Source organism: Oncorhynchus clarkii, chromosome 4 (genome assembly GCF_045791955.1).
Source record: "Oncorhynchus clarkii lewisi isolate Uvic-CL-2024 chromosome 4, UVic_Ocla_1.0, whole genome shotgun sequence".
Lineage (NCBI taxonomy): Eukaryota > Metazoa > Chordata > Actinopteri > Salmoniformes > Salmonidae > Oncorhynchus > Oncorhynchus clarkii.
In genome coordinates this window covers 30,093,426-30,105,891 of record NC_092150.1, presented here as the reverse complement: position 1 = coordinate 30,105,891, position 12,466 = coordinate 30,093,426, and the positions used below count along the sequence as shown (strand labels likewise).

Genomic DNA, 12,466 nt, shown 5'->3' with positions numbered 1-12,466 from the left:
CATGACGAAAACCTTCATAAATGCAGATGTCCTTGTTCATGTGAATCCTGAGCAGCTATATGCTTTCACGAAAGTTGTGGTGTAGGATTAAGATTTAGGTCATTGATGTGCATACACTTTCCATCCCCCATACACTTCTGTCTCTCAACAACAACAATAGGCTATAGGAAGCAAGAAGATATAATGCTGTGCAGTGCTCCAGAAATCCAGACAATTAGATAGATATCCCGCCTGAGATTAATTAGAAAAGTTGTAAATTGCTTTGATCCTGCCTCATAGGATAATCCCCTCTGCACCGTTAGATGTGATGTCCTGACAGCTCAATCACTGTCACACTGTCCCATCTGCAGCATGGTGGGGATGATTAGCAATTGGCTTTTGCGGGCTCAAAATCATGAATCATCATATTCACATGGGGGATAATTCTGCAGACTGTAAGAGCTTGTTGAATAAAGGTTCTTCTCCCCAACAATCGAGGCTCTCAATCTTGTTCGAATTTGCCATTTTATCTGTTCAGTAGCCTAGACTATTAACCAGAATAATGGCCTAATATTGTTCCCTTCACATTTTATTTTATTAACTTAATTTAAAGGTCTATCACTTTTCACATATTTATTTCAGGAGACAGCATTCTGTGATGGGCTAAAGTAAACCTTTAACAGAACCAGTCATGGCCAGAATGGGCTGAGCACTGGGCAGCCAGGAAAAGTGGATGTAAAATGGAGCTTCTCTCCTGTATAACAAAGATACTGATAATGAACCATCTTTCTTCTGTTGTGTAACACTTAGTTGTCCTCATTTCTCAGTCTGGTTGATTCTCCCACTATAGATGTGGCTGTGACTATTAACTTGTCATCCCTCAATTTACACTCATGTTGACAGACATCAGTTGGGGCTCAGGTGTCTTACTGCACTCCTAGCAGGAAAATACACCTATCTAGGTCTGGGTCCGTTTTAATCAAATGTCTCGGAGTAGGAGTGCTTATTTAGGATCAATTTAGCCTTTCTATAATGAAACTGATTATTATGGACAGGACCTGCTCCTATATCAGCACTGTGAGGTGCTTGATAAATTCAGGCCCAGATCTCAGTGCTCCAGAGGCTACTTCACACAAATATAATTCTTATACACTCCATAGGCTACAAACAGTAATTCAAACCCTGATTAGGCCTCTGTAATAAGATAGAGATCAGCGGTCCTGGCTCTTCTCTGACTGACAAGTAGCCTATGGCTGCCATCTGCTGCCCTCAAATGACCTTTCCTGACCTTTCTTCTGCCTAATGATGATTACTGGTTCTCTTTTAGCTAGCAGCATCCATCTAAAGTGGGTCGCACACTAGTCGGCCCCCACACTTTCTGTGTCACTGTAAGTTGCTGATCAGCCTTCCTGCACATAGGCAATGAAATCATCAATAGCCCCTAGGTCCTATACACAGCAAAGCTACAACATTGACTGATACCTAAAAAAGGTCACAAACTATTGACTGCTCTGAAATATGCACAGATGTCTCAGTTGACTACCAGAACAGTGTTTTAGATTTGAAAGACAGACTTGGTTATGTAGGCCAAATTGCTATGGGCTCCCAAGTGGCGCAGCGGTCTAAGGCACCTTAGTGCAAGAGGCATCACTACAGTCCCTGGTTTGAATCCAGGCAATATCACATCAGGTCCTGTCCATTGGGAGTCCCATAGGGTGGCGCACAATGGCCATCATTGTAAATAAGAGTGTGTTCTTAACTGACTTGCCAAGTTAAATAAAGGTTAAATTAATATATGGCAAAGAACTATGGAGTCTTTCTTTGGAGAAACAATGTAGCAAAGGGTTTGAAGGTGAGCATGGCTAGTGGGTGTGTGTATAGCATAGAGTTGGTTTAGATGATTATAGAAAGGCTGGGAAAGCTCTCCCATACAAACAAAATATATAAATGAACGCAAATAGCAAACTACAACAGATATAGATATAACATTCATGCTTGTCAAATGGAGAAGCGCAAAAGCATTCACCCAGTCCATCGTTGTGGGTACTGTATTTTATTGAGTGATCCGCCCCTTATGTTTTCGCGAAACTCTCCCCCATCAAAGAACTACACGCCCCACCTGGCGCCAAAGTTGAGGCCCCGGATGTCTATCACGCCGGAAGAGAAGGCGGTCCTTTTCCCAGCCATCTTGTGGCATCATTTAGCGAAGTGTTCGCACCAAGCCTCGTAGAATCGGAGGAAAATCCTGCTGAAGGGGCGCCATCATGCCCGGACATATGCAAGAAGGTTTCGGCTGCGCCATAGCCAACCGATTCGACCAACTATTTGACGACGAGTCGGACCCGTTCGAGCTGTTGAAGGAGGCGGAGAACAAGAAGAAGGAGGCTCCTGTCCCTGGTGCCGCCAAGACCGCAGCCCAAGCCGCCAAACTCCAGAAAAAGGAGTCCCAGAAAGATAGAAAGATGGTCCCTGCTGATAAGAAAGATGAGCCTCTGGCACCCGTGCCTCTGAAGAAAGATGGTAAGACTGTTTCCTGCAGTAAATGTCGGATTGGTCTGCAAAATCGCAGTTATCGCTGGATAGTTCAGCATTTAATGTTAGCTAGCTAGCAATGGTTTCAAACCCTCCATGAGGTCGACATGATTCCTTTAGTGTGTCAGTTCAGATCGCAACTAAAGTTGATCAGCTTATCGCATTCGTTGCAAAAAAGTGTCACAACAGTGTGTGGTAGTTTGTGTCCCCTGATAACGAACCTGCTGGCGAACTTGTTTTGCTGCCAATAAAACGCCTCTTAGGGGCCTTGTTTAGCCAGGATAATTAACTAGTTAATTAGCTAGCTGACGTTAGCTTACCAACGTCAGTTTGTTTGCTAAATGCCGGTTGATCAGTGTTGGATGGGTAGCTACGTACTTGCTAAATGCACGATTGGCGAATTGTCAGTTTCGTGCAACTGAAATTATTCACCTAACGTTAGCTAGCGAACCGTGTATTTACACATTGGTGTAAGCCAACTTCCACAAGCGAAGCGATCGTACTAAAAAAAATGGGTTTAACTAGGCAAGTCAGTTAATTAATACATTCTTATTTACAATGACGGCCTACCAAAATGCCTCCTCCTTGTTACATTTGAGGGTCGTTTATCTGACTAATTAACGTATCTTGCTAGTCTTTCGCTACCCGCATTATTAACCCGCGTCGTGACCAACCTCGTGGCTTGGGGTGTACAACAGCACCAACACGTTCTTGACTAGGCAGGGAATTGCGTCATCTTGCGTGGCGTATCGCGGTTGTGAATGAGAATATGGGCGTTTGGTGTTTTTGTCAGATAACACAGCTTCACGAGCATGCTACTCAGTGAACACACAGGACACGACTATATCAATTGGACAAACAACTTGTTACATGTACGTTCTCGTATTAGTGAGCACTCGTACGTTACTGGCTAACTTTAGACGGGTCTACACAATCAAAGTAAAATAGGAAGCCCCTGTATTGTGTTAGGACGTTCCATCCTACTTACACCAGTCAGTAACAAAGTCGAACATGTAAACCCGAGAGAAGAGGAGACAGGTGCTTCAACGTGCATTCAGCTGCTGGGATGTAGGGGTGGGAGTCTATTTTGGTCAACAGTGGGAGGGACTTGTCAGACCATACTTGGGGGATGTTTCCATCGGCTAGTACTGGCATGGTGCATAATACCAAGTTCAATGTTAGTTCATAGGTTTATAAAGAAGTTGACATTTTAATTGTATTCCTCTGCATGTTAAATGAATAAGCCCGTACATTCTAGTTCAGAACGTCAGTCCTGCTCACTTTTTTGGAGACTGGTCTTGAGAAAAGCTCTCGCTTTAATGACAGTAGTCACCAATTCACACCCCTGTTTTAGTTATTTTCGCTAGCAAAGCTCTTGAGAAAATTACCCTTGTACTCCTTTTGTTTTTCAAAGAACCAAAACCCCACATTTTCTCATAAGGGGATTAATAATTCCTATGCTCTGTCCTGCTCCAGGACCTGGTCCCAGGAGGATGGGTCGCAGGCCTGAGGGTCAGGGCCCAGCCAGTGGACCGCCCCGTGAGTTCCAGGGCGAGGGCCGCCCCCCTACAGACAGACCCCCCCGGACTGACAGACGGCCACCACGCCGTTTCGAGAGGCCCCCCGGCGGAGAGGAGAAGCCTGGCGAGGGAGGAGAATTCTCTGTGGAGAAGTGAGTACTGGGTAGAGCAGGGGTATATTCAGTTTGCACCAAACAGGATAATACTTTTTTTTAAAACCGGTACTACCCCAAACAATAACACGACTAAGATCTGTCTGTGTGCAGGCCTTTGTTCCATCCGAACAGTAACCCATCTGATTTTTTACAAATACACGTGTATTAGTCCTCATTTAAGACTTTGATACCCACACCGGCACTCTAATGTAGGACAGTACAGGTCTTTCCTTTTAAAATGAACACTAACCAGGCCTTTAATTGTGTTAACAAAAACAACCCCCTTCTCCATTTGACAGGACTATTTCCCCTCAGGCTGTCAGAGGTAACCCAACCACATCTTAATTATGGGGTCCACTTCACTACTTTTCAGCAGCAGAGAAAGTCACACCACCTTCACTGATAATTCCTCAGCTTTGTCTTGTCACTTAGCTTAACCTGTTACAGCACAGTAGGGTGTGTAGGAAAAGGGTGGTGTGACATATATATAAACCCTGTTTGAATGCGTTTAAAATGCGTCCCTCCTTCCTTTGTGGAAAGAGTTGCTGGTCTATCATGAATAGCCAGGGGATTTGGGGGGGGCTCGTAATCCAACAATGACTACGCCAAAGAAGCGCAAGTGTTTTTAAAGTATTCAAACAGTGCCTAAGGCAGGGCTCTACAGTGCAACCATTTTACTCACATATGTGCCTAAATATTTTGCTATGTGCCCTGGAATTTTATTTTAGGCAGTGTGTCTAGAAAATTAAAGATTCAAGCTTTATTCCCTCAAATGTTTTTATTGTGCTCTGGAATTTATTTGTCTGTCTATATTTTTCAACTTATGCTCCCTCCCTAAAAAAAATAATAATTGTCAGCGTAGAGTCCTGCCTAAGGAGAGATAAGTTATGTTTGCTATAATACTGTTTCAGTGTAGTTCACAGTATTGGTCATATATAATCCATTGTGTTTTGGGTCATGCACTGGGGTCTGTTCGTTGGGATATAACAGTACAGATCGGTCAGAAAACTCTATTCATCGGCTCTATTCATTACTTTTCTATCTGCACCTTTCTGAATGTTTTAACCTCAATGAATACACATCAACTGTTCCCTCCTTTGGGGCAGGCTGCTGATTGGTTTGGTTCCTTGTCTGTCTTCCCAGGCCCATTGGGGAAAGGCCGATGAGAGGACGTGGTGGTGGCGGCGGCAGGGGCAGGGGATTGGGCAGCAGGGGCCGAGGCATGGGCAGGAGCGACGGCTTCGATGCCAGAGGAAAGCGTGAATTTGACAGACACAGCGGCAACGATCGATCGTAAGTCTTCTGTGTCATGCTGTGAATTATGTAGCTAGCTTAACTCAAGGATGGATAAGACGTATCTCATTATTAGGCCTTTTTCCTGCTCGAATGGAGAATCTCGGTTCTAAAGTTTTTAGTCCAGGGCTGGGAAACACGGGGTATATTGCTGCCACAGGTGGCCACTAGATTATCACCAGCTGATCTCTTAAACCATCAATATGAGCTAAAGACACATAGACACAATGGCAATCATCATCCGCCACCGATTTACCTCTACATAACGCAGATATCATGGTTATTTTAGTCATGATTGCAACCAACATTTTCCAACACTTTCCCCCCCTGGAGGGTATTCTCATTGGAAAATGTATAATATTGCTAGTTAACCAAACTACGGGTGATTTTTATCTGTTTTACAATCATTCTGTACAACTGAAATATAATATTTCCTTGTTTACCATGGCAAATCTACTGTGCCAATTTACCCGACACGCTGTATGAATGGAAAACTAATGTTGATGGTGTAGCCTACTCTTATTTGATTCATTTCCAATTTATGTAATCTATTAAATACAACTGTTTTTAAAATAACATTTTCTCATATGGCCATTTCTTATCAAGATCCAGGGGGGGTATCCCTGGACTGTCCAAGATTTGAAATGTGTAACTAGATCAAGTAAATCTTGATTGAGTTATCTATTTCTTTATCAAATGAAAATGTAGTCTATAAAGTCTTGAATGGCATATTAATTTGCCATTTTAAGGTGAAGTATTTGAATAAAATATAGGCCTCACTGTATTTTTTTAAATTTTATACGTTCATCAGCCTTGGTTTCCAATGCTCCTGATAGGTCAGTTTCATTGGGGGCGGGGAGTAGAGAATCTAGACCAGCTGTGTGGTATCATAATCGCTTGACATGGTAACAACGAGTGATCAACTGATCTGCTGTTTTATCCTTGTGTTTGTTTTTTATGTTATTGCAATCCAGCTTAGTTTAGCCCGCAGGTGCATGTAACCTCCCGCTAGTAGCGGTTCCGCCTGTTGGTTGCGAACGAGCCACAGTTTCGCGAACTCAGATTAACACTAATCCTGGACTAAAAATACATTTCAATGGAGATCCTCCATTGAGCTTGCTTTGTAGTCCAGGACTACGCTTAATCTGTATCTGGAGAACTGGCCCTAGAAGTATAAGAACTACTTATTTAACGTTTTCCCATCCAGGTTTGTCTCATTGAAATAAACTGATTTTTTTGCTGGAGAGACTATTGAAGTGAAGGTGTGAGCTAAAGCCCAGACGTTGTTTCAGCAGCCAGAAAGGTGAGGAGAAGCGTGGAGGAAGTGGATCTCACAACTGGGGCACCGTCAAGGATGAGATGGGGTGAGTTGCACTGCCGACCTAGCACAACACACCCTCTCTAAAAGACAGAGTATGTATACAAACCTCAAGGAAGAGTTTTGATTTAACTTGTGTGGTTGTGTGTAAACTAAAGTCAACATGTTGAGTCAAGACACCCAGTCTCTATATTGTCCTGGTAGCATCGCCTTTCAGCATATTGAATGTATGAGAATGAGTGATGTGGATGGGAATGCCGTGCAGCCACACAGGGCTGTTCATTTGGCGTTAATGTACAGGTGGAGCTAAGCTGATGTGGACACTCAGGTGAAGCTAAACTCCTTTTTTTCCCCTCTCCACAGCGAGCTTGACCAATCAAACGTGACCGAGGAGACCCCTGAGGGAGAGGAGCATCTGCCCGCCGACTCTGAGAATAAGTGAGTTGATATGGCTGAGCCTTCTATCACATCTCCCTCTTCTCCCCAAAGTGTGCACTTCTTCTCTCCTTCGCAGGGATTTAACAGTGTGGGCTGGATGGCTTTTCCTCCATATTTTTTCTCTACCCAGTTGTGTGTTCTGACAGTTATTTTTTCTAATCTGTCTGTTGTAGGGAGAATGAGGTTGGTGAACCTAAGGAAGTGGAACCCAAGGAGATGACTCTGGATGAATGGAAGGCCCAGCAGGACAAAGAGAAAACCAAGGTGGAGTTCAACATCCGCAAGGCCAATGAGGGAGCCGACAGCCAGTGGAAGAAAGGATACGTGCTGCACAAGTCCAAGGACGTGAGTGGACTGTCTAAACCACAAAACTGACTTGGCCTTCGTTTTGTTTTCCATAACCTCCTAACTCAATTTTCTTCCCGCTCTCTCCAATAAAGGAGAAGAAAGATGATACTCTGATTGAAGCTGCAGTGGAGGCTGAGGGAGTCGTCCCTAAGGTGAGGTCTCTCCTCGCACCCACAAACATGTACGTCAAGATGACTGAATGTGATTGACTTGTGTGCAGGAAACAAATGTTCAGTCATTGACGATGCTCTCCTTCCCCCCCGTCTTTCAGATAGAGGATGATCACCACTTCCGGAAGCCGGCCAATGACATCACAGCCCAGTTGGAGATAAACTTTGGGGACCTGGGCCGCCCCAGCCGTGGTCGTGGTGGACCCCGTGGTGGCAGGGGGGGCCGTGGGCGTGGGGAGGGCAGAGGAGAGTTCCGGGGAGAGTTCCGCGAGCGTGAGCCCAGAGAGCCCCGCGAGCGTGATGGTGGAGCACCCACCAGGCCGGCCCGCGGAGGCCGGACTGACAAGGTATACAAGGACTAATGCTACAATGAACGTAACATGCAACAATTTCAAATATATTACTGGGTTACAGTTCATATAAGGAAATGAGTCAGTTGAAATAAATTCATTGGGCCCTAATCTATGTATTTCACATAATTGGGAATACAGATATTCATCTGTTGGTCACAGATACATAAAAAATTTAATAAAAAGTACACGCCATCTGCCTGGTAGAGTTGACTAGAATTCATCCCAGAAGAGAACACCCTTCACACATTTTGTGCACAAATTTGTTTATCCGTGTTAGTGAGCATTTCTCCTTTGACAAGATAATCCATCCACCTGACAGATGTGGCATTCAAGAAGCCGATTAAATGGCATTATCATTACACAGGTGCACCTTGTGCTGGGAACAATAAAAGGCCACTCTTAAATGTGCAGTTTTGTCACACAACACAATGCCACAGATGTCTCATGTTTTGAGGGTGCGTGCAATTGGCATACTGACTGCAGGAATGTCCACCAGAACTGTTGCCAGAGAATTTAATGTTAATTTCTCTACTATAAGCCACCTGCAATGTTGTTTTAGAGAATTTGGCATTATGTCCAACCGGCCGCACAACCGCAGACTGTGTATGGTTTCTTGTGGACGAGCGATTTACTGATGTGAACAGTGGGGTTATGGTATGGGCAGGCATAAGCTATGGACAACAAACACAATTGCATTTGATCAATTGTCAATTTGAATACACAAAAATACCGCAACGAGATCCAGAGGCCCATTATTCTTATGCATCTTGTTTACAGATACGTTATCTATTTCCAGTTATGGGAAGTGCATTATTTATTTAAATTGACTGATTTCCTTATGAATTGTAACTCAGTAAAATCTTTAATTCATGTTGCGTTCATCTTTTTGTTTAGTATTATTATTATTATTGGTCTGATATGGCAAGAATTTATACGATTTAGAAGTTGAGAGAATTTGGATTGTTTAAGTACATCATATATGGTTATAATTTCACTGTATATGTCTGCTCATTCTCGTTCCTTCTTGTTTTCCTAACCCTCCTTCCAGCCGAGCGGGGTGATCGTGCCCAACGTGGATGACCCCGAGGCCTTCCCGGCCCTGGCCTAAGATGGAGCGGCTGCCCCATAGAGCCCCAGGCAGACCCCTAGGCCCCTCTACGAGGCTTGCATGTTTCTGGATCCTTCAGCAAAAATTATATGATGGAGAAGACTGTCATGGCCCATGACACTTGCTTCTGAGGACTGAATTTTACCCGTTTTATTAAAAAGAAAATAAGGAAAAAAAACAGATGGGAGAAGAAAAAATAGAAATCAAAAAGAAAAGGACTTCTTGCTACTTCCGGAGCAAATTATTGGTAGAGGTTTTGTACTTAGAAACAAGGTAGCAGGGACGTTTTCATACAGTATTTTTTTCAGAGATTATGCGTTCTTCATTAATACTTTTTTTGTATTGCTGCTTGAAAATACGCATTTCCAAATATAAGGTATGAGAAAGTTGTAATTTGAGCTTGTGGTGTCCCATAGCTTGCTTTGCTATATGATCACTCCAAACCAGGCTGTGCAGGGATGGAACCCAAGCCAACTAGCTCTTACCATACTGGGTATTTCTGAAGAGGTTACTGTATCATCGCTCAGTGACATTTCAAGGACTTTGCTTTAGTTTGCAGTTTTGTGTGTTTTTTTTTTTTTTAACTAAGGCCTAGACCTCTATGATATAGGCCTGGAAAAGAAAAATACATTTATGGTAAGAGATCTTGAGGTGAGATATTATTTCTGATGGTGCGGATAGGGACATGCCTTGGATTGTTGATCTCCATTTTAACTATTTAAGTGTAGATACACTTAACACTTTTAAAGTGGAGCCTAAATCAGTTGTTTATTAAAATGTATTTTGTATCGAAAAGAGTTTCCAAAGGACTCGATAGCAGGGGGAAGGAATACTTCAATGGTTTAAAATGTATCCCTCTGACATATTTAGCTCGTTGCGCTATAGGTGAACCGTTCCCCCTGTACGATTTCATTTAACCCCTCTTGAGCTGCGTCTCAATGACAGTGGCTTCCTCTCCTTGTTTCTTCCATCTGCACTGATGTGAAAACAGATTTGCCACATCAGTTCAGCTCTGAGGTAAGGAAAAAAACAGAGGAAGCCACAGACTTGTGATGTACCTCAGATCCTTTGGAAGCCCTCAGACCTTCTCACACTGTTTACACACCATTCCAGGGCTGCATTCAGCAGTGCACCACATTGTGCAACGTTCAGATCGAAATGCATTGTATAGAACAGACAGTGAGGAGTCATGTCATCTCTACTCATGGCATTTATCTGCAACGCTCTGTACACCGCACCCTGCTGAACGGAGCCCAGTATACTGATAACAATGTGAACCTGCTCCTGCAGTATTTCCTGTGGTGGTTGAAGATCCTCCATTTTGATTTCCCCTCTGGCTCCCTACTGCATAATTGCTCTGAAAGAAATACAATTGTGTGTGGGTCAGCCTAGTGTTCTACAGATGTGTGAATCCTAACCCTGCCATTATAGACCTCCGTCGGTAAATAAAGATGGTCGATTCATTTTTGCATTGTGATGACTTCAATTCCGCCACGTACATAAATACAGAATCACATACACACGAAAAGCTGTGTTCTTTCATGATTAAATAAATTCACAGATAAAGGTGCAATTGTGTGGCAAAGGTAAAATAAGAGTCAGGACTTTCTTTCTGAATTATTTTTTTTGCATAGTCTGGATATTGATATATCCAAATGCTGTTTAATGGTGCACTGGTTTCTGAGTATAGTAGAATTCAAGAAATGTTACTTTTAAGGGCCGATTGCATTAATTCTGAGGACAGACTGTTTAGCTCCCCAACCATGTAATTTAGCTTTTAAATTCTGTTGTCGACTACAAACTGGAACAAAAACCTGCATCCACTCTGGCCTTCACAAGACAATATTCCCAAAAGGTGGTGCGTTTAAAGCCTTATAAAATAATAGTGCCCTCCAGTGGACATTTGGAGTATTACTTCTAGATAGGGCTTAACTACCATTTGAACATGGATGACCCTGCATAGAAGCACTGGCAGACTTACTGTTAGGCTGAAGAGGTAATTAATTTCCTTAGGCCTCACATCAACGGTTCACTTGAGCTGAGCTTGAGAACATTTTTATTTAAATGCTCTTCTGGCATAATAGAAAAATCCCCATCAGTCTTCTGATAAAAGCTATAGATGTTTGGGCTGCATCGCAATACGACGATTTCGGCCTTCCACATCTGAGGTGTTTGTCAGACCTTGAAAAGCGGTCAACTCACGAAAACGTCTAGTGTGCGAACGGTTTGGCATACAATGTATGGCAGTGAATTTCCACGTCAAAGGTATTTTCACAGTAAAAAAAAGAAGTATTTTTTTATTTTAACAACATCACGGATATAGGACAGACACTTAAAAACATTCTTCCTTTTGATAACATTTTTTGACTGGTTTTCCCATGTATTAATCTTATTAAATGGGCTAATAGCAGTTAGGCCAAATTCAATGTTTCATCCCAAAAAATTTTTTTATACCAACAGTCAAAAAATGACTGCCTTGCCTGGTTCATCAACTATTTCTCTGATAGAGTTCAGTGTGTCAAATCGGAGGGCCTGTTGTCCCGGCCTCTGGCAGTCTCTGGGGGTGCCACAGGGTTCAATTCTTGTATTCATCAATGATGTCGCTCTTGCTGCTGGTGAGTCTCTGATCCACCTCTACGCAGACGACACCATTCTGTATACTTCTGGCCCTTCTTTGGACACTGTTAACAACCCTCCAGATGAGCTTCAATGCCATACAACTCTCCTTCCGTGGCCTCCAATTGCTCTTAAATACAAGTAAAACTAAATGCATGCTCTTCAACCGATCACTGCCTGCACCTGCCCACCTGTCCAGCATCACTACTCTGGACGGTTCTGACTTAGAATACGTGGACAACTACAAATACCTAGGTGTCTGGTTAGACTGTAAACTCTCCTTCCAGACTCACATCAAACATCTCCAATCCAAAGTGAAATCTAGAATTGGCTTCCTATTTCGCAACAAAGCATTCTTCACTCATGCTGCCAAACATACCCTCGTAAAACTGACCATCCTACCGACTTCGGCGATGTCATTTACAAAATAGCCTCCAATACCCTACTCAATAAATTTGTTGCAGTCTATCACAGTGCCATCCGTTTTGTCACCAAAGCCCCATATACTACCCACCACTGCGACCTGTACGCTCTCGTTGGCCGGCTTCATACTCGTTGCCAAACCCACTGGCTCCAGGTCATCTACAAGACCCTGCTAGGTAAAGTCCCCCCTTAAGCTCGCTGGTCACCATAGCA

General features: G+C 43.3%; 1 protein-coding gene across 2 annotated transcripts; it reads left to right on the top strand.

The window, feature by feature from the left end:
- The first annotated feature begins 2,132 nt into the window (after positions 1–2,132).
- On the top strand, positions 2,133–10,678 carry LOC139406715 (SERPINE1 mRNA-binding protein 1-like). Of its 2 annotated transcripts, none has more exons than XM_071149669.1 (9): positions 2,133–2,499; positions 3,988–4,183; positions 5,330–5,479; positions 6,775–6,843; positions 7,161–7,235; positions 7,409–7,580; positions 7,676–7,735; positions 7,855–8,100; positions 9,155–10,678. In XM_071149669.1, the coding sequence occupies exons 1-9, from the start codon at positions 2,244–2,246 to the stop codon at positions 9,212–9,214; spliced, it is 1,284 nt and encodes a 427-aa protein (XP_071005770.1). In that variant the 5' UTR covers positions 2,133–2,243; the 3' UTR covers positions 9,215–10,678. The 2 variants fall into 2 exon arrangements, with proteins under 2 accessions (XP_071005770.1, XP_071005769.1); XM_071149668.1 differs by having other exon boundaries at positions 2,139–2,499; positions 6,772–6,843.
- Positions 10,679–12,466: the final 1,788 nt, after the last annotated feature.